The sequence below is a fragment of the Trichomycterus rosablanca genome, chromosome 7 (genome assembly GCF_030014385.1).
Source record: "Trichomycterus rosablanca isolate fTriRos1 chromosome 7, fTriRos1.hap1, whole genome shotgun sequence".
Lineage (NCBI taxonomy): Eukaryota > Metazoa > Chordata > Actinopteri > Siluriformes > Trichomycteridae > Trichomycterus > Trichomycterus rosablanca.
In genome coordinates this window covers 6,957,097-6,980,293 of record NC_085994.1, presented here as the reverse complement: position 1 = coordinate 6,980,293, position 23,197 = coordinate 6,957,097, and the positions used below count along the sequence as shown (strand labels likewise).

The window sequence follows — 23,197 nt, the reverse complement described above, 5'->3', positions numbered from 1 at the left end:
AGGTTCCACTCGGAACAGGCTTCGCCAGGGTCGACCAAAGAAGTTGAGTCCACGTGTTCGGCGTCATATCCAGAGGTTGGCTTTAAAAAATAGACACATGAGTGCTGCCAGCATTGCTGCAGAGGTTGAAGACGTGGGAGGTCAGCCTGTCAGTGCTCAGACCATACGCCGCACACTGCATCAACTCGGTCTGCATGGTCGTCATCCCAGAAGGAAGCTGACGCACAAGAAAGCCAGCAAACAGTTTGCTGAAGACAAGCAGTCCAAGAACATGGATTACTGGAATGCCCTGTGGTCTGACGTGACCAAGATAAACTTGTTTGGCTCAGATGGTGTCCAGCATGTGTGGCGGCGCCCTGGTGAGAAGTACCAAGACAACTGTATCTTGCCTACAGTCAAGCATGGTGGTGGTAGCATCATGGTCTTGGGCTGCATGAGTGTTGCTGGCACTGGGGAGCTGCAGTTCATTGAGGGAAACATGAATTTCAACATGTACTGTGACATTCTGAAACAGAGCATGATCCCCTCCCTTCGAAAACTGGGCCTCATGGCAGTTTTCCAACAGGATAACGACCCCAAACACAACCTCCAAGATGACAACTGCCTTGCTGAGGAAGCTGAAGGTAAAGGTGATGGACTAAACCCAATTGAGCACCTGTGGCGCATCCTCAAGTGGAAGGTGGAGGAGTTCAAGGTGTCTAACATCCACCAGCTCCGTGATGTCATCATGGAGGAGTGGAAGAGGATTCCAGTAGCAACCTGTGCAGCTCTGGTGAATTCCATGCCCAGGAGGGTTAAGGCAGTGCTGGAAAATAATGGTGATCACACAAAATATTGACACTTTGGGCACAATTTGGACATGTTCACTGTGGGGTGTACTCACTTATGTTGCCAGCCATTTAGACATTAATGGCTGTGTGTTGAGTTATTTTCAGAAGACAGTAAATCTACACTGCTATACAAGTTGTACACTGACTACTCTAAGTTATATCCAAGTTTCATGTCTATAGTGTTGTCCCATGAAAAGATATAATGAAATATTTGCAGAAATGTGAGGGGTGTACTCACTTTTGTGATACACTGTACATCATATGTCTATTAACTTTGTGGCTACTCAGATGGTGCAGCGGTAAAGTACACTAGCCAACTGCTAGAATCTCAGTTGTACTTTTGGCCAGTCGGGCATATGCACTGACATGACTGGGTAATGTCTAAAGAGGGCAGATGGCCGAAACATTCTATCCATCGGTAGGTGTTAGTGTCAGTGCGCTCTCAGTGCCGGTCCCAAGCCCAGATACATATAAAAGGGTTGCGTCAAGAAAGACGTTCAGAGTAAAAACTGTGCCATGTCTGGTATGCGGACCAGATACCCAGTGGTGATTGCTATATATAAAAAAGCAAACAGAAAAATATGTCTGATTTTGTTTCCTTATGAGTACCCCATTAAATTCTACAAAACGGTAAATTACCCATAATGCAGTTTAACTATTTACATAGTTAATAAAACATAGTTAACTACCATATTAGTACTCAAGCTCAATTAGAAGTAGTGACCTCCCCCCCCACCGATACTCACTAAGTATGGACTATCAATTCCATCTTGATAGTAGGCTAGCAAAATGCATTAATTTCTGCAGTTGGTGAAATCCAGTACACAAATTCATTGAGTAATAGGACTTTATCTGGCTTCAGTCCTTGCCTGGCATGTTCTCCCCACATCTCAGTGGGATTCCACATTACTCTGTCCTATCACCTTTGCTTCTTATCCAGCTTGTAATTCACTCAAAATCCAGAAGGTGTCACTAATGCCTCACTATTCCAAACAGTAAGAGTTCATTGAAAGAGTGGAGCATGAATACAGTCACATAACAGTGCTGACAGCAGCCAAGGATCTGGACTGCTTTGCTTGAGGGGGGCAGTGAGAAAATCTAGGGGTAACAGGAAGCTTTTGTGGATTTCTGCAGGTAGGTGCATGAATAAAAGGGACGGCGGTGGAAAGATGGAGTTGAAGGAGTTGATGTGGTAAAAAAGTAGATATGTTTAAATACTTGCGCTCAAGTGTGTGATAGAGAGGTGAAGACGAGAGACTACATACTTTAATCTATTAGACTCAATTGGCTGTCTGAGGGAGGACTGGTCAATAGGGTTCATTATTGATGCTTTAATTGCGATCTCTGCTGACTGGTCAAGGCATCTGCATAAAACATGGTCACTTCATGGTTAGTAGTGCATGAGACTCTACACGATACAGAGTTTGTTTGTTTGTTTATCAGGATTTTAACGTCATGTTTTACACTTTGGTTACATTAATGACAGTTCATCAGTTCACAAGGTTATATCGAACACAGTCTTGGACAATTTAGTATCTCCAATTCACTTCACTTGCATGTCTTTGGACTGTGGGAGGAAGCCGGAGCACTCTGAGGAATCCCACGCAGACACTGGGAGAACATGCAAACTCCACACAGAAAGGACCCGAAGCGCTCCACCTGGGGATCGAACCCATGACCTTCTTGATGTGACCTTCTTGCTGTGAGGCTACCCACTTAGCCACCGTGCTGCCCCGGTGGAAAGTTGAAGGAGTTGATGTGGTAAAAGTAGATATGTTTAAATACTTGCAGTCAAGTGTATAAAATAATTGGCAGTGTGATAGAGAGGTGAAGATGAGAGACTACATACTTTAATCTACTGAACTCAATTGGCTGTGTCTGAGGGAGGACTGGTTCATTATTGATGCTTCAATTGAAGTCTCTGCTGACTGGTCAAGGCATCTGCATAAAACATGGTCACTTCATGGGTAGTAGTGCATGAGACTGTCTGCTATACCATCTCAGGTGAAAATTAGTGGCCTGTGACTGCATGAGAGAGGAAAATCTGACAGTTGTTAATTTATTAAGGGACACATGATAATCTGCGGCTCTCCTTGGTCAGGGTGGGGGTGTGCAGGGGTGGAGGAAGTTACAATAATTGTTGCGGGGGCTATCTTCTTTGCAGCAGTGTGTTGGGGAGGCAGCATCAGAGCTGGAGATGCAAAAAAACTTAATAAACTGATCAAGAAAGCTGGCTCAGTCTTAGGCTGCTTACTGGAAGGCTTCGAGTTGGTGGTCGAAAGGAGGTCTTTATACAAACTCATTTCCATACTGGACAATCCATCACATCCCCTCCATGACCTCCTAGTCAGACAGCAGAGCACCTTCTTTTATTTACTTAATACTTTTTTCTATTGTACCTTGAGCTGTTGTAATACTTGACTTTCCCTCTGGGATTAATAAAGTGATCTCTCTATCCCTCCCATCCATCCATCCATCCGTCCGTCCATCCATCCGTCCGTCTGTCTGTCTGTCTGTCTGTCTGTCTGTCTGTCTGTCTATCTATCTATCTATCTATCTATCTATCTATCTATCTATCTAATCTTTCTTATCTATCTGTCTATCCATCCATCCATCTATCTAATAAGGCAATTGGATACAACCTGAAAACCCAAAAAGAACAAAGTAAGGGACATATTCCAGTTTCAAAGCTTTTATTCTGTATTTAAAACCCACATGGTAAATTAAAAACAAAACAATACAGATACAGATGACACAGATACAGACGAGCTTTTTAACTTTCCCAAAGCGTTACAATCACAAAAAGTGACCTTCACACCCCAGTCTGTTTACAGGGTACAGTACCTTCTGTGGAGGAATTATATTGCACACTAATTTACACACATCTGCACCAAACCAAGTACCTTAAAATGCTATAAAGTGCTAGCTTCATCAGAGCTCAAACTATCACTAAATCACATTTCAATCATGTCCTGTTTAATAAAGTAGTACAGTAAAGGCTACCTTAATACTCCACCATTATTAACACCACACCAGAAGCAACTGATAAAAACAGAACCGTTATTCTCCCAAACCACAACCACCCGATAGCTTAACATGTACAAGAAACAAACATTTAGTTACTCGTTTTAAACAATTACACACCGTAAAACTAACTTTGTGGAATAGTGAGAACATCTGACAGAAATGTGCATAGATTCCTTCATGAATCCATTAGAAAGTGTGTAGCTACATAGCTAGCAGTGTAACAAGAATTCTATTTTTTTTTCTTTAAACAAAAAAAGGGTTCCAAAGTGTGGAAATATTAAGACAATGTGGAAAAAAAGTCATTTAAAAAAAGGAAGAGGTAAATATGTGAAAAGAAACAGTTAGTGTGGGAAAGAAGCTAGTGTCTTAGGAAAAGCATAGCATGTTAGCATTTAATCACTATTTTGACATGTGACTATACCAGCTGTACTACACATTCACTTTATTCTTTACATCACAGATAAAATAAAGTCAAATGACAAACTTTTAGGACACAACAGTTAAAATCTATTATTAATAAGGAGATTAAAAAAAACACAATATGTAATACCTTTCTTCAAAACAAAGCTTTTTAAACATGGTATGCTACGTTAATATGAAACAGAAAGTTACATATCGAGTAATAAAAGGAGAAACTAATCCAGTGTGGAATGAAGTCAGAAGTTTAGAGGCTCCCACACTGAAGCAGGCTGTTAAAATTTAGGAATAAAAAACACAATTTGGTTCCAATAGAATGAGAAGCCGTCAATGCTTCAGCAGGTACAGTGTAAACCTAACCCTAAACCTAATGACTGAAATTTCAAAATTCCAAAATACAAAACGTTTAGAACCAAAAAGAGGCAGTTTACAGAAAGTCCACAGGGCAAGTACCTGAGGAATCCCATAAATCCCACTGTAGCTATCTCTATCCCAGTCAAATCGCTTTACATACCCAGTAACCCTGTCGTCCACGCGAAGAATTTGATCTCTCGCTTTCAAGGCCGTATCAGTTTTCCAGTTCGTCTCATCCGTATTTGTTCTGTACTTGTTCAGTGCAAATCAAACTGATCACCTTGTGTTAGGAATCGTACCCTGATTAAGACGTAGCAGCACAGCCATGATTTAAATGCTACTTTGCATTAAAGCTGCAGTGTGTAACTTTGGAACATTTAAAGACCGTTCTGTTTCCTTTACTATGATATATCTAAAGGTTGTGATCCTCTACTTAGGATATTAGCTTAATTCAAAATGTTCTGTCTTCATTTACACCATTAGGGACTTGTACCTTGGTTCAAGCAGTACATTTGTGATTCAAATTCTAGTTCACATTAAAGCTGCAATATGTAACATTCGGGAAAAGTGGTACTGCAAGTACCCTGATACATTCTGTAACATCTGTTCTCTATACACCCCTCCGGCCCGGATTGATCCAGCAGTTATGATCGCCAATAATGTTACATTCTTTTACCCCCAGTGTTACTGTCAGTGAGGGTGAACAATAAAGAATCTGATCACCTTCCCAGCTTGGGATAGATGGGCCATTTGGAGTCGCCTCTCGTACTCAACCGGATTTTACAGACGTCATTAGTGAATTAATACACATTTAACATCTAAGTAGTCACTTTAAATCTAATCCAAGAGCTACCCTAGATTTGAATTAGCATTTTGGATCTTTGTAGCACCAGAAGCAGGTTTCCATTATTCCATAATTCATATTTTTAACAATCATTTCATACCGCAGCTAAAAAGAAAAAAAGACATGTTGTTTATGCAAGAACTATTAAATGTGCATTCGATTACATTATCAGCATGTGTCTGTATATATTTATCCAACATTCCAGCAAGCGAGCAAGCACTTATATTTTAAGACACACTGGACGGCATTTATTCATAACATCGTGTTTAACAGTCATTTAGTGTCAGTGTCTTTACAGTCAGAATAGTAAACAATTAGGTGTATTCATTCATTTGTTGTTAGTGCACAGGTGTTAAATAGTGCAATATAAATTGAAGTTGTCCCACATGTGACCTTCAAACAGGTGATTCTGCTTTATTTACATTGAAAGGAATCATGGATTTTGCATTTCTGTGAGTACTGATGAGACTTGAAATAAATAATGCAAACCAAACACCTGTTTAGTTGATCAAGGCACGTAGGCACTGATGCGTGGTCTGTTTCTTCTTCATATTACCGGTGTGCACGTTTTACAGGAAGCTACACGTCATGGCCAAATAAGTCGATCGGAGCAGATGGAGGAAGATCAGCGGATCGGCTTTCACATGTAAGAGAGCCGCTTGGCCGTAATAAACTCCTCCAGGTGGACGGCTCCACCCCCCATAAGGCCGAAAGCGGGGTACATGGTACCAGAACAGTCCACCTGCCGCTCGTAAAGGCATCGCATTGTGTCGGCATCGTAGAAGAAGACACGGCCGGCGTCGTAGTCCAGGCAGACTCCGATTCGCTGAGGCAGAGGAAGGACGCGGCTGCCGGGCTCGCCCGCTGCAGCGGGGGCGGATGCTTTAGGGATGAAGAGCTTGCCCATGCCCAGGGTCAGCAGGGTGAAGGGTTGAGAGGGTTCGTAGCATGTATCTTCACTGCCGCTGTCGTGTCCGCTGTCATGGTCGAATCTGGAATGTAAATTTGGACTGGTATGAGTGAGTAAACTAGTGATGGTTCACTGGCAGGAAGAAGTAACTGCTTCCCTCTGATCACTTAAGTTATTGCTAGGGATGTAACGATGCCCTACAAGACAGTTAAAAATCGGTGCACATGTGCCACGATTCGTTATTCATTTAAGATGAATCGATATTCACTTTAAACAGCAGAGAGCAGAACAGCTCTCGCTACTCACCTCGCCTGGTTGACGGCCAAATTTATTTATGTGAGGATACTTTCTTTATTTGTATTATTAATTTATTTATATGATGTCAGATTTGTTTTAAAATTTCATTTCATTTCTTTTACACAATAAGCATTATTTGGCATAGTTTGTACCTACCTCAGAAATAAAAGGGCATTCATTATTTAGATAAATAATAGATAAGCACAAATACAGTATTTTATTTTTCTAAAGAGAAATAATAAAAGCAATCTTTGCCATAATTTGGGAAAAAAATTGTATTGTGAACCCAGTATTGTGAATCGTATCGCATCGTGGGTAGAGCGTATCGTTATATCCCCAGTTATTGCACATCGTTATATCCCCAGTTATTGCACATTGTGTACACAATAAATCACTTTAGATCTGGGTTAGTGAGCAAAGTTATCCAATATGTATAATCCTCTTGTGTAAAATGTCATTCCTCACTGGTTACACAATCAGTTTACCTCATTTCATTTGGTAAGCCAAGTTAGCTATTTAAAACACATTCAGGCATGATTTGAGCCAGCTTTTTTTTATAACAAACTCACACCCTACTTAGCTCTTCAGGAATGACCTTGTAGTCCTGCTTCAAACTGATATAACTCAGCAATAATATAAGGTCATTCTTAGGGAAATAGGACTCCACCAAGTGACTATGAGAGCAATCATCTCTAAATTGGAGATTTTTTTAGTAGAACAGCCACTCTTGGGTAGGTTTTATCAATGGTTGAGTGTCAACATTCAAGAAAGACAGAAGTACTGAAAAAAATGTACTGCAGACCTCCAAATATACCGACTCATAATGCAAATACACAGAGACAAAATGACAAAGCAGTACATCTAATATAAATAAATAAAATAAACACAGTGGATATAAAGTCTACCCACCTCTGTTACAGTGGCAGGATGTGATGTAAAAAATTTGACCAAGATAAATAATCTCAGAACTTTTACCACCTTTAATGTGACATCTTTTAGGGAGGAAAAAAAACGTAATGTGGTTGCATAGCACACCCTTTAAACTAACACTTAGTTGAAGCACCTTTTAATTACATGACAGCATTTAGTCGTTTTAGCATGGCACATCTTGACTTGGCAATCTTTGCCCACTGTATTGTATTGGCATCTCGCATACAGAGTTCTTACCAGGTCACCACATAGTTTATATATATATATACACATTTTCTCCCTTTTAGTGGATCCAATTGCCTGATTGAGTCATGCTTCCTCTCCAATGCCGATCCCCGCTCTGATTGAGGAGAACGAAGCTAACCCATGCCCCCTCAGACACGTATGCATTTTGTCACCTACACTTTGACGAGTGCAATGCGGATCAGTACTGTGTACGGAGAGACACACCCTGACAGCACTCTTTTTCCTGTCTCAATCAGCCAGAGGTCGCAATTGCATCAGTTATGAGGGAGTCCCTATCCGGCGTTTTAATATCCCACCCCTATCTGAACAACAGGCCAATCGTTGTTCATGTGGCGGGCAGAGCTGAGATTCGATACAATGTATTCGAGATCCCAGCTCTGGTTCCAGCGTGTGTTTTACCGCTGCGCCACGTGAGCGGCCCCACCACATAGGTTTTTTATTGTATTAAGGTCTGGGAAAGTTTGATCATCTTCTGGTGAAGCCATTCTGTTGATGTGGCGGTATGCTTTGGGTTGTTGTTATGCTGAAAAGTGAAATTCCTCTTCATCTTCAGCTTTCTAGCAGAGGCCTGAAGGTTTTTGTGGAAAACTGACTGATATTTGGAACTGTTCATGATTCTCTCCACTATGACTAAGCCCCAGTTCCAGAAGAAAATAAAACAGCATATAATGCTGCCACCACCACACTTCACTGTGAGTATGCGCTTGTTCATGTGCAGTGTTGTTTTGTGCTAAACATACCTTTTGGAATTACAGCCAAGACCATAACACATTTTCCCCACTTGCTTTTGGCAGACCTGATGTACTTTTTTGCGAAACCCCACAGCTCAGACATATGAGGAATACGGGAGATTGGTTTTAAGAGAGCGTGCACACTTGCTACCACATTAAAAGTAAAATAAATCTGAGATGATTTAGTTTGGTCTGCCATTTAAACAGAATGGTGTATACTTTTTATGTATTGTATATACTAAGCCAATTCCTTTAACACATACACCGATCAGCCATAACATTAAAACCACCTACTTGTTTCTACACTCATTGTCCATTTTATCAGCTCCACTTACCATATAGAAGCACTTTATAGTTCTACAATTACTGACTGTAGTCCATCTGTTTCTCTGCATGCTTTGTTAGCCCCCTTTCATGCTGTTCTTCACAGGACCACCACAGAGTAGGTATTACTTGGGTGGTGGATCATTCTCAGTGTGTTAGTGTGTGCTTTGCTGGTATGAGTGGATAAGACACAGCAGTGATGATGGAGTTTTTAAACACCTCACTGTCACTGCTGGACTGAGAATAGTCCACCAACCAAAAATATCCAGCCAACAGCGTCCTGTGACCAGTGATGAAGGTCCAGAAGACGACCAACTCAAACAGCAGCAATAGATGAGCGATCGTCTCTGACTTTACATTTACACGGTGGACCAACTAGGTAGGAGTGTCTAATAGAGTGGACAGTGAGTGGACACGGTATTTTAAAAAAACTCCAGCAGCGCTGCTGTGTCTGATCCACTTGTACCAGCACAACACACACTAACACCACCACCATGTCAGTGTCACTGCAGTGCTGAGAATGATCCACCACCCAAATAATACCTGCTCTGTAGTGGTCCTGTGGGGGTCCTGACCATTGAGGAACAGGGTGAAAACAGGCTAAAAAGGTATGTAGAGAAACAGATGGACTACAGTCAGTAATTGTAGAACAACAAGGTGCTTCTATATGGTAAGTGGAGCTGATAAAATGGACAGTGAGTGTAGAAACAAGGAGGTGGTTTTAATGTTATGGCTGATCAATATATTCACTTTAATGGTAATGTTTGTTCTTTACTCTAGTTCTACACACCCCTTCACACTAAACCAGCATGTTACCTCATCAAGTTTTACAGGCAGACATTGTTTACACATCACATGCAAACACTGGAAATGAACTAATAAGACATACTGTTAGTATGGAAGGTGTGGTTAAGGACAGCAGACCTACGATAATCTCAAGGAGGCACGGACTGGCTAAGGAGAATCTGGTTCTATCCGAATAACCTTCAAGTCAGTATTTTATTGCTGCTGTTTATGCACACGAACAGCTTTTAAAACCATTGTAATAAATTGCCTCAATCAGTTGAGTGCTGGTTTAATGAGCTCTGCTCGTGTCATGGAAAGTCCCTAAAGACAGAAACAGGTTTTCCTGCAAGGGGAAATCACAAGAGGAACTAAACAAGGATGTGCTAAGAAGCATTTAATACAGAGCCGTGATCTACTCCACTAAAACCCTAATCAGCTTATGAGCATGAGTGATTAATTCATCATAGCAGATACTACCTGGAACCTTTTTTTTGTTTGTTTTTCATACTTTTTTCTCCCCTAATAGTCGTATCCAATTACCCTGGTTGTGTTATGCTTCACCTCTACAACCCTCCACTGCTGACTGAGGAGCTTCGCAACCGACACACGCCCCCTCCATCACGTGAGCAGTACCGACTGCCTTTGTTTGCCTGCACAAGGCGAGTTCATATGCGTATCAGCTTTGTGCACGAAGAGCCACACTCTGATCAGCATTGTTTCCCAACTCTGCGCAGGCGCCATCAATCAGCCAGAAGAGGTCGTAATTGCACCAGTTATGAGGTCCCTATCAGGCTTCCTAACCCTGTATGAACAACAGCCAATCGTTGTTCATGTAGCCGCCCAGCCCAGCTGGATGGCAAAGCTGAGATTCGATTTGGTGTATTCGAAATCCCAGCTCTGGTGTGCTAGTGTGTTTTTACCGCTGTGCCACCTGAGCGTCTTGTTTTTTATTCTTGCTGAATTTTGTTTTTTTAGGATTTTATGGATTTTAACCTGGGGATCGAACCTAGGACCTTTTTGCTGTGAGGCGACAGTGCTACCCACTGAGCCACCGTGCCGCCCCATTTTTGCTGAATTACCTGAAATTAATTGTAACTTTAAAGCTTTAAGCAGACACTTTTATCCAAAGTGACTTACAATTCTGAACAGATACAATGCAAGAAATTGAGGTCTGAGGGCCTTGCTTAAGGGCCCCAACAGTGACTTGGCTACCACTGTCCCAAAAAAATGCAGGTAAATCCCCAGTGAACTAACAGATGATGTGATGCTGGACACTTCCATTAGTTTTTAACAAAATGTAACAAACCTACCTCGGGCTGCTGGTGTCACGTGGGTTGTGGAACCACTCGAAGGTCTTCGAGTCCGATGCCACTCCCACTTTCACCATGTAAGAGCTCGGCTCCACGCGGAAAGCCCAATAATGTCGGCCATGTGAGATGCCTGTATCGCCGATGATGTAATCGAGACAAACGTAACTTCCTGTCTGGACTCGATCAGCAGCCAGGAGGAAGGGCATGCCGGCCACGCTCTCCACAGAGTCCTTCCTCTTGCTTAACCTCAGACGCTCTGCACTGAATCCGCATTTCTCATTGAACAGGAAGCCAAACACTGAGGAAAAGACAACAATAAGGTATTAATGTTACAGAAGATCAATCCCAATTCCAAAGGGATTCACTGCAGCACTCTTAAGCTCTTCTTACTTAATCGATCCAGTGTATCTGCAGTGTGCTCGATTCCCTTGGACTAAAATATAAAAGGTTTTTCTGAGGCACACCTACAGTATGTTAAAAATGTTTTTGGTCAGAGCTGAAACTGACTAAAATAGACCAAGTGTATTAACCAAAGTCATTGGTATCTACAATTCTTTATTTAACTATTTGAAAGAAACTATTTAGGGCAGTGGTTAGGACAAATATTTATGTAAAAATGTTCATAATTTTTACCAGTTTTACAGGGAAAATGTGAAATACTAGTATCCATCTCATCTGAACTTTCATTGTGCCACATTCACACTGCTGTGCAACTGAAATCAGTGTCATGGTTGAGCATATGGGAAGGTCAGTCGTGTCACCTATTTGCCATCAAAACCCCATCCAAACAAATGTCGTTAGGGGTCGCCGGCGGATCGTGATCCGCATTATTGATTTGGCACAGCCGGATGCCCTTCCTGACACGACACTCCCTATTTATCCGGGCTTGGGATCGGCACTACAATGCACTGGTTTATGAACCTATAGGACAATTCAGTGTCTCCAATTAGCCTGGCTGCATGTTTTTTTTTTTTTTTCATTTTTCTCCCACTTTAGCGCATCCAATTTCTTCCCGTCAATCATCCTCTCACTAATGCTGGTCCCTGCTCCTGATTGGAGAGGACGAGGCTGCTCCACGCCCCCTCCGACGCGTGCACAACAATTGAACATCTCATCACCTACACTTGACTGGTGCAGTGCAGTACAGCGCTGTGTACGGAGAGCCACACCCTCTACTGCACTCCTTTTCCATCTCCGTGCAGGCGCCACCAACCAGCCAGCAGTTGTAATCGCACTAGTCTGAGAGAGAGTCCCCATCCGGCTTAATCCTCAGCTGGCAAGGCAGAGCCGAGATTCGAAAACGATGTATTCGAGATCTCAGCTCTGGCGAACAGCGTGTGTTTCACCTGAGCGGCCTGGCTGCATGTTTTTGGACTGTGTGAGCAAACCGGAGCACCTGGAGGAAACCCACGCAGACACGGGGAGAACATGCAAACTCCACACAGAAAGGACCCGGACCACCCCACCTGGGGATCAAACCCAGGACCTTCTTGCTGTGAGGCGACAGTGCTACCCACAATTCTTTATTCAACTATTTGAAAGAAACTTTTTAGGGCAGAGGCTGGGGACAAATAATATAAATATTTATTTTAAAATGTTCATAAAAATTATTAACCAATTTTCCCAAAGGAAATGTGAGATATTATTGTACAATATCCGTCTCATCTAATTGCCCAAACCTTGCCCCTAAAAACAGCACTGTTCATTTCTTCACTCGTGTACGTGAGGGCGCATTATGTCTCTCGCCATGAACAGGTCAGGTAAACTGTGTGCATTTAGGCTTGAGCTCCCCTTTCATGCCTAGCGATATGCCTTATGCCAGGAGTGGGCAATTAAATTTTGCAAGGGGCCACATCAGAAACTGGGACTGTTGTGGAGGGTCGGAGCAATAGACTGAATTTAATTGTAGAATTTCATTGTAGATTCCAGCTGAACACACACAACTGAAATTATTCAAATGTGCCCCGTTTTACAGAACAGCAGATGAGCAAGACGGCAACCAGGCCATTAACATGCTCTGCTGGTTTATACAAACAAAAGCTGGCAGGCTGGATTTGGGCTAAATGCACCATGCTATTTATGCCAGCATGTACACCTAAACGTGCTCTGATTAAAAGGGGCATCTGTCTGTATGATAATTCTATGTTAAATCTAACTGTATTTGATTTAGACAAATAATGGCAGGAGGTGGATTATGATGTGCCACCTGAACACAATTAGAAGTAGCGTCCACACACTGGTATGGTGGTACTGGTGATACTGGTGGTATGATGTAATAAGATAATTACACTACAGCTGAGTTGAGACGGGGTGAATTACCTGGAGCTGGGGGTGTGTGGAAAGACACTTCAGCGCTGTAAGGACTGTAAACGGAGTTGCGGCAGCTTTGTACCCTGAAGGCGTAGCGACAGTCGCTATCCAGGTTACACACCACGGTGCTGGAGCCGTACACCGGCTCAGATGTGCACCACTGGCTCTCCTCTTCATCCTTCAATCCCACTTTCTTGTACTCAACAACATGGTGGTCCGTTGGGAGAGAGTCCTCAGGTAATCTCCAGTGGATCAGGCCCTCGTTATACACACGGCTTTGAGAGAGGTCGATAATAGGAGGGTCAGGAACTGTAAAAAAAAATGATCAAAATGATTACCAATTAGCTTCTCAATGACAAACACAAGCAAGTCACAAACACACGGTTAATTACAAATGTATATTGGCTAATGTAATCATACCCAGTATTTTTTTTTTGCTTTTTTATTGCGTTTACTCCCTTTTTCTCTAAAGTCTAGCATAGCAATTAGTTTTCCAATGCTGGAGACCCTGATCGCATCCAAGAAGGGTATATTTGCCTGACACCTCCCTCCGACACGTGTGCAGTCCACAACCCCTCCGACCCCTAGTTCGCCCATATTTTGGTGGATTCACAGATGAAGCATGGAGAGTCACACACTAATCTCAACACTGCTCCACTTCTGTAGAGGCGTCTCGAGCTACTAACCAGAGTCCTTACACGGCATCAAAGTCCCCACCCCTTTTAGTCCGGTCTTTTCCCACCAGTTTTGTCTGCTGCAGGCAGAGCTGAGACTCAAACTCTGAGAGTTCAGAATCCCAGCGCTGGTGTGCTAGCGGAATATCCTGCTGTGCCATCTGGGCGCCAGTCATCCCCAATGTTAACAGTTATGTCAAGGAACAATAATGCATTCTATATGGACAAACAGCGGAATAATCATAATTGTTGAGTGTTTATTAATTTTAACAAACCATGAAAAAACTGGTTTGTCAAAAGTATTGTGGTTAGGGTTTCATGGCCAATCAGCTACACAAGCCTAAGATCACTCTATGTCATGCAAGGTGTTGGATGGAGGCAGAAGATTATGGCATAAAAATGCTGGACAGTGGTGGTTTTTGATTGGTTGAGCTGAGCCTCTTGGACCAAAAAGAGGATCTGCTCCAACAGCAATGCAGTATAATTATTGAGTACATTATGCTTCAAACCTTAAGCCGTGTCCTCTTTCTGCATGAGGATGCAACAGTGCACAAGACAAAGTTTGAGCTTTGGAGTGGAAGAACATCAGAGCCCATAAACCTTTGAAATGAACCTGAAGACCAGCATCAGTGGCAAAACTCAATGTGTTGTGGCCAAATTGAAAGAATTCTCACATTTATGCTCTAAAAGCTGGTGGAACGTGGAATAAGACCAACTTCTTTCCAGTCGTCTAGCCATCACAATTTGGCCCTTGTCAAACTCACTTAAATCCTCACGCTTGGCCATTTTTCCTGCTTCTAACACATGAACTTTGAGGATAAAATGTTCACTCGCTGCCTAATATATACCACCCACGAACAGGTGCCGTGATGAGATAATCAGTGCTATTCCCGTCACCTGTCAGTGGTCATAATGTTATGCCTGGTGGGTGTATATAACATGTGAATTATAACCTATCCCTGAGCTTCAGTAGACATCTATTTAGGTGTATATATAAACATTTTATAGCCTGAAATTATTTATAATTTGTAATAATAATATTTGGTGATTAGTATGTTCGATACAAAGAAGCTACACTATATGGCCAAAAGTATAAGGGCAATGGACCACAAGCTTTAAGTCATCCTATTCCAAAAACACAGCCATTAACATAAGAGTTTGCCCTCCTTAGCAGAAATAACAGCCTCCACTCTTTTTTTTTCCACAAAAATGTACCCTGTGTCTATGGAAATTTGTGCACATTTAATCCAAAGAGCATGTGAGGTCAGACATGGATGTTGGATGAGAAAGTCCGACTTCTCTGACAATAGACATTATTTGTTCCCAGTTTGTACCTTGAATGTCTAAGGATTGAACATTACATAATTCTGAGTGAAATGCCAAGGCAAGTTAACACTGCATAGTAATTAAGTGGGACCCAAAGTGAGTTCCATATTTCAGATCTTAAGTAGATCTTGAAAGCCAGACTTCTATAAACCATAATAAATGCATTTTACTCCCTCCAAAAATACTAAAAACAGAGGAAAACCATCACCAGCAGGTAAACAGACATAACCTCAGAGCGAGGACGAAACAGAGATTGTCACTGTGACTATGCAGCCTGTTACAACCCAGAATCCTGCCAAGGCTTTAGGCATAAAGCCCGAGCACTTCACCCTGAATAATAAGCTATTGATCAGAACAGAGGCTGCATTAAGCGCTGGAGCATGGAAGGAGCTTTGTGCCCCTTCACGGACCATGAATCCGCTGCACCGGAAAATATGGCAAAGATTTGACAGAACAGATTTAAAGGGCTGAAAGCTGAGGAGCTGTGCTGAACCCTTCTAACAGCTTCCATCAGCCCTGCAGAGTAGCATTAAAGTCCACTTTAATCAGGGATGCAGTGTTGAGATGGATGCTGCTTTCTGCCTCGTCTGCTCTCTCTGCTTCGATCGATTTCGTTCCGGCTTCTGCTGCCTCCTATGCTAAGTGCATTCTGTCCAGCTCTTGCTATAAGAAGCATTAACACTGATTAGATACTGATCAAATTGGTCTTTTAGATCTGATGTCCAGATCTCAGAAACTTTTAAAGGCCCACTTCAAGTTTGTTTGTTCGATTGGTTTTTAATGCCATGTTAGCTGCTACGGTTATTATCATAGCTGAATAATAAGTTCTTTGAAAGTTCAAAGTGAGGGTAGATTTGTTCTTTTATAAGAATTCCAGAACAAACCAACGTCAAGTAATGATAATAATGCTGAGTCAACGTTAGAACAAAAAGAGATCTGCTCAGATCTTCTACTTCAGTGTCATTTGTCACTTGAGTGCGCACAGGAGACTCATCACACACAGACAATCAAAGTAAGCTTTGTTTTAATGTGGTAAGAACTATAGCTTATATGGCTGATGTGTACGTGGGCAGCACAGTGGCTAAGTGGGAGGCACTGTTGCCTCACAGCAAGGTCCTGGGTTCGATCCCCAGGTGGGGCGGTCCAGGTCCTTTCTGTGTGGAGTTTGCATGTTCTTCCCGTGTCTGCATGGGTTTCCTCCAGGTGCTCCGGTTTCCTCCCACAGTCCAAAAATATGCAAAGAGAAATAGAGGGCTGATGTGTACGTGAGAATGCGAGTCTATGTTTAAGCTTAGTGGGATTTTAATGGTAGAGCACAAAAAGCATTATTGACAGCATAGCTCAAAACCAAGTTAATGGTCAATATTCAGATAGGCCTAAACTCTAATGTGAGTGCTAATGTCTCCATCCAAATATTTGCACTATTCAATTATAGACACTGGTGCCACTGTAGTGAAATACGCTGGCCCACTAATATGCTAGCCAGTCATGTCAGTGTAGAAGCCTAACTGGCTGACAGCACTGCTGAGATCAGGGGTTATAACAGCCAGACATTGGGAGATGCACTTGTCAATGCGCTCCGAGTACATTGACCCAAGCCTAGATAAAATAGCAAGGGCTGTGCCAGGAAGAGCAGCCGGCGTAAAGAACTGCTTTTGATGTCTGAAAAACATCGTCTGAAAAGCACAGCTCAAGAGAAGTTATTTATACCTCAACTGCCAGTAATGATATAGACACCATCAAGAGCTCTCCACTGTGCAAGCAAAAACACCGTGATCCAACTACAAAACTGATCAAATCTACACACACTGGAGAAAATGTTACAATAATAATAATAGATGTAAAAAAGCTCATTTATTCATTGTCTGTTTTGCCCAGTGAATCTGAGCCACTTCCACCCCTAATAGGATGGTGGTGGTAAAAGGCAGGAAACACCCCGGACAGGTCACCAGTTCATCACAGTGCAAACACACACATTCACACACTCACACACTCACACACACTCATACCTAGGATGACTTTTTGTTGCTCCAATTAACCTGACTGCATGTCTTTGTACTGTGGGAGGAAACTCACACAGACACGAGGTGAACATGCAAACTCCACACAGAAAGGTTCCAAATGAGCTGGGATATGCGAAAAAATAATTGTATTGTACCCTACATGTGTATTTGTATATATGAAAAATATATGCCGTAGATTATCCCTTAATAGATTATTGTGCTGGGCAAAAAAGAGCAATGATATCAGAATTAAACAAGTAAATCTTAAAGACTTGCTTTTCTGCAGTTCCACAGAACCACTGTGTAAATAGGATGAACATGGGCCTACATTTTTTCTGAAAAGGTAATGCCACCATTTACAACTTATTAAATGTTTTATTTAGTCCCAGTATTTCATGCTGTTGTACTTTATAGTAATTGGCTAAATAGAATACGGAATACTGGACTGACACGGACACACTGTACCTTAGATCCAAATTATTATAAGACACAATAATTATTGTGTAAGGAAATAGACTAAAAGCTCCTGATACCGTTTGTGCCAAGATTTAGGATTTATTAGGCTTAGCAGCAGCTTTCTTAATTAAAGAGCTTCTGGTAGCAGCCACCCACGCCTCCTTCACACAGGGATAAAGTCTAGTGCACACAGTGTGACTTTAGGCCAGATTTACCAATCAGTAACAAATATTGGTGCAAAGACTCTTGATCAAAAGCTAAACATGACTTGTGCTTTTGTAGTTGCTTTTATTTCTGTTTAAATGAAAACTTGTAAAGTGTGATCTACACATGAGGAATATAATGACAGAAGAGAATCTACTGGCAAGGATATGATCATTATTTAAACTGTGACACAGGAACATGCTTCACAGTATATACCCAACACTTTGTGGGCACCTGACCAGGACCTTTTTACTTCCCATTCAAAAATCAGACATATTAGAACATTGTCTCCCCAGTCCAAGTCATTCTTACCTCGACCAAATGAGAGGTCTTTCAGTAGAGCCTCCTCCTTTGAGGTGTCCAAGGCAAACTCATCAAACGAGGGATCGGCTGCAGGATGGAAAGTCTTCAGAGATTCTGTGGCCTTGTGAACCCTGAACAAGAGAAGAAAGTAAGAGGATGTCCACAGAAGCTATTTCAGATCACTGGATAAACTATTTTAGATAGTGGACTAATATAGCACCAAGTCCAAAGCTGCTTTTTGGCTAATGAAGATCAATTAGGATTATAAAGAACCACCAACTTTCGATGTACTCAGATTCACCCGTGCAGGTCAGTCTGCTTACAGGCACATGGCCAGTTTTTTTTTTACTGACCTGAACCTTAAGTGAGAGCTCTAGCCACTGCTAAGCAGCTTCTGTCAGCACTAGAACAGCAACTTTTAATCCTCATTAAAACACAGTAAACAGAACGGATGATTCTGCTCAAAGTGACGAGCGCTGACAGTGGGAGAAAAAAACTAATGCAATGAAGGGATATAGATGGAACCTGAAGTGGAGCTGCTTAGCCGTCTGAACAAAGCAGGACTGATCGGTCTCTTTGAGGACTTCTTGGGCGTAACCCACTAATCCACTGTTCTCCAGCATTCCCTGGTACTCCTCCACCTGGCTTCTGAGCTCATCCACACGTCTGTTTCTGGACTGCTCGATGGACCGCAACATCTCGGTCTTTCTTTCTTGGAGAGCCTCGAAAAGACGCTCGAAGTGTTCGTGAGCTTGCCTTTCAGCAAACTGGCCATTTTCCTGCATATAAAAACCAATAGTTTACGTACTATTTTTTTAAATGCATTTTGTCCCTTTTTCTCCCGATTTTAGCACGTCCAATTTTTACCCAATTGCGTTATGCTTCCTCTGTACTGGAGCTGACCCCCGCCCTGATTGAGGAGAGCGAGACTGTCACACGCCTCCTGTGACACGTGTGCAGTAGCCGACTGCATCTTTTCACCTGCACGAGTAGAGGTCATATGCAGATCGGCTTTGTGAATGGAGAGCCACACCCTGATCAGCATTATTCCTTGCCTCTGTGCAGGCGCCATCAACCAGCCAGCAGAAGTCGTAATTCACTCAGTTATGAGGAGTACAAACCCTATGAACAACAGCCAATCATTGTTCATGCAGCTGCCCAGCCCAGCCGGGTGGCAGAGCTGAGATTTGATACGATGTACTCGAAATCCCAGCTCTGGTGTGCTAGCGTGTTGTACCGCTGCGTAAACCCGAGCGGCTTACATACTATTTATTATAACATTGTTATTTTAACCCTTTGATACACAACCTGGGTCAAAAGTGACCCGACTGAGTTTTTATTTTCTGTATCTTTGCAATAAATTAATTTCATCATTCAAGCTTCCATGAATTTTTCAATTAACTTGTTTTTGATCATCACAAATCCTTATTTCAGTTTTATATTTTTTACTTTTTTAATAAAAATCATTTTTGTATCACTACCCTTCTAATGCACAACATGGGTCAAAAATGACCCTTATGTATTTACTATGGAATTTGACAGAAACTACTGACATTTGTAAGTGTTTGTAGTCAAAACCATATTTACTGAGTAAATACATGAATAACTGACTAATGTGCATATGAAAATATTCTTGAATGGATGAATATGGGTCATTTTCCACCCATGTTGTGCATTAGAAGGGGTTTGCTTAGCTTGTGCATCAAAGGGTTAAGTAGGACAATGCAGTTTGCTCGGCAAACTGAAGAATATTAAATGATCTACACATTGGTTACCTCAGTCTGATGAATCAGGACCTCCAGCTCTTTAATTTGAGTCCTTACTTGGTCCTCTTTGCTAATTAAGTAATGGATACTTTTTGATAGTTTCTCCTGTTGGTGGAAATATAAAAGACCATTAGGCTTCAAATTTACATAATGGGTATTAACACTATAGCTGGGATATCTAGACAAATGAGAACATTTAATAGCACATTAAAATAAAGCTGTGTATTGAATAAGCATTAGATACATTAGATTACATTAGAAGTGCATTAGTCAGATCATTATAATCTAATCATATAAAGTTACTCAACTCAGACAAGCACCAAAACAACCCTTTTTCTTAGTTTCACATTTAGAAATGTATACCTGTCCAAATGTGAGGGACAGGAGGTCACATCTTACAGACACAGATGTATAAACCCTATTCACCAGGAACATGATCCTCACAGAACTTGCCAAGCAGATCAAATGGATCACTCAATATTTCATGAGCGAGTTGAAAACAAACTGAAACTGATCCTTCCCGAGTACAATAGACCATCAGACAATAAGACAGACAGATACAGTGTACATTTTTAAAATGAAAAGTGCAGGTTTACATACCTTAAGGACCTTGTAGGCATTGCTCATGGATGTGACTCTATGGTTAGCATGAGAGCCGCCGAGTTTACAGAGGTGACACACTGGCCGGCGACACACCTCGCAGTACATGTTGACTTTCTCCATCTCGTGCTCAGGACACATCAAAACCTGCAGTAAGAGGAAACCGTGAACTTGTGAGCTTTGTAAAAATGGGTAATAATGTCACTAAAAAGAAACTAAAAAGGTATTCAGGTATTATATTTTCTTTCAATTTTTTGGTCTATTTTAATGCAGTTGGTCTTAGTGCGCATTCACATGAGAAGCAGCAAAATGGCTTTGGCGCCAGCTGTCCCCGTGTTTCCTATAGAGTGAGGCCGTGCCGCTTAGCATGCCGCTGCGCTTCCCTGAGTGGTGTACGTTGCGCACTTCTGCCACGTTGTGCTCACGATTTTGACGCTGACCTTTTCGAAGCTCCTCCAATGAGACAAACTTTTTGATATGACGCAGTAAAACTGACTCAGGTCATACGAACAAGGCTTAACATAAACAAGGCTTAACATAAACAACACAACGTGACATTGTACTAAAACAACGAGCGAGGAATTTCATTAGTGAAGAGAACTGTCTTGTTCTTTTAGTTCATTAAACCATGTTAAGCTTTTTTATGACTCTCAGAAAAGCCCTGAGCTGTAACACAAGTTTAAAAGTGAAACAGTGCAGAAAATACAGATACATGTGGAGCTTTCAGAGTGAATTTGATGATTATTTCACACAAACGCAGATTTGTCTCATATTCGCAGTTTGATGACGTTTTTCTGCACCGCTCAAGCCGAGTGCTCAGCAAAGCGCCAATTTGTGCCAAGGCTTATGGTGAACGAAGCGCAAAACGCTTCTCATGTGAATGCACCCTTAGTTTTGTCTTGGTCCACTTTATTGTAATGTCATTTAGTGATATGGCCTTGGTCTTGTCTTGGCTCTGATGACAGTCTTGATGGCAACACTACACCACACACCAGTGCATGTAATTGGTGAATACAGTTTCCTTCGTCTTAATGCAAAAGTAAATAATGGTAATCCAGAGACCTGTGCCTCTAAAAATTTCCCTTCTTCTGACTTTACCTTCTCCTTTCCTTTAATTAAATATTTTTTGTTTATGTATTTTCTCCCATTTTTCTCCTGACTTGTTAGTGCGCCCAATTGCCCGATTGCGTCACGCTTCCTCTCCACTAATGTAGACCCCCCGCTCTGACAAAGCTAACTCATGCCCCCTCCGACACGTGCGCAGCAGCCATATGCATTTTGTCACCCACACTAGGCGAGTGCATATATGTGAATCAGCCTTGTGTACGGAGAGACACACCCTGATCAACGCACTCTTTCCCCGCCTCTGTGCACGCACCATCAATCAGCCAGCAGAGGTCGTAGTGCATCAGTTACGAGGAGTCCCTATCCAGCTTAATACCCCACCCCTATATGAACAACAGGCCAATCGTTGTTCATGTGGCTGCTCAGCCCAGCTCTGGTGTGCTAGTGTGTGTTTTTACCGCTGCACCACCTGAGCAGCCCCTCCTTTTCCTGAAGTGAACACCAGCAATGATCACATGACCTTTTGGAAATGCCAAAAGAAGTAAAAGCTAGTTCAGACCATACATTTCAAACTGTTTCACATTGACTGTCCTACCTTTGGTCTGAAGTTGGTGGTGGGCCCGACGTACTCGTGCTGGGCCTTGGGCGTCCCCCATGGATGGTTCAGCTTAAAGCACTCGTTGCAGTAGCTGGCCTTGCAGTCCATGCAGCTCTTAGTGGCCTCTTGAATGGCGGGGGGCTTACACACGTTACACATGATGGCGACGGCGGCGCGTGCCGCCTGCCTGTAACGCTCCACGATGCTCTCCAACGTGAAGTTACGGAAGAGCATGCTGATACCCCGCTCGCCGAGATCTATGTCCCGCTGGCAGCCAGGGCACGGGAAGGTGGTGACACGTGGCGCGACTGAGGAGCGCCTCCAGCCAGGGGAGGAGGACACTGACCCTGATTTCAAGAAAAATCACATGGTCAGGTAAAGACGAACATAAATACTTACTTCAGCGAAGCACTGCAGGACTAAAATGATAAAACCAAAGTCAAAAACAAAGCAGAACAAAACAGTGTTACAATGATCTGGACAAAACAAGTTTAAAAAAAAAGATCACAGATGTTAATGGATTATAAAATGACATCAAATGCAAACAAATATGATGACAATCAAGTAAACTTACAAAAATGTAATGAAAGTAACATTAGTTTATTAAGACAGTAATTTTACCTAAACCAAGAAGACCACAGTGTACACTGATCAGCCATAACATTAAAACCACCTCCTTGTTTCTACACTCACTGTCCATTTTATCAGCTCCACTCACCATATAGGAGCACTTTGTAGTTCTACATTTACTGACTGTAGTCCATCTGTTTCGCCTTCACCCTGTTCTTCAATGGTCAGGACTCCCACAGGACCACCACAGAGCAGATGTTATTTAGGTGGTGGATCATTCTCAGCACTGTCCACTCAATTAGACACTCCTACCTAG

At 42.2% G+C, this 23,197-nt stretch overlaps 1 protein-coding gene across 1 annotated transcript in view; it reads right to left on the bottom strand.

Moving 5' to 3' along the window:
* Positions 1 to 6,069: 6,069 nt before the first annotated feature.
* trim36 (tripartite motif containing 36) overlaps positions 6,070 to 23,197 on the bottom strand; it is a 36,911-nt gene continuing 19,783 nt past the window's right edge. Inside the window, exons 5-12 of the mRNA XM_062998320.1 lie at positions 22,309 to 22,658; positions 20,649 to 20,795; positions 20,058 to 20,153; positions 18,808 to 19,061; positions 18,292 to 18,413; positions 13,326 to 13,625; positions 11,007 to 11,304; positions 6,070 to 6,464 (exon numbers count right to left, since the gene is read on the bottom strand). Of these exons, the coding sequence (XP_062854390.1) occupies positions 6,113 to 6,464; positions 11,007 to 11,304; positions 13,326 to 13,625; positions 18,292 to 18,413; positions 18,808 to 19,061; positions 20,058 to 20,153; positions 20,649 to 20,795; positions 22,309 to 22,658 (1,919 nt within the window). The 3' untranslated portion in view covers positions 6,070 to 6,112. The remainder of the gene's footprint in view (positions 6,465 to 11,006; positions 11,305 to 13,325; positions 13,626 to 18,291; positions 18,414 to 18,807; positions 19,062 to 20,057; positions 20,154 to 20,648; positions 20,796 to 22,308; positions 22,659 to 23,197) is intronic.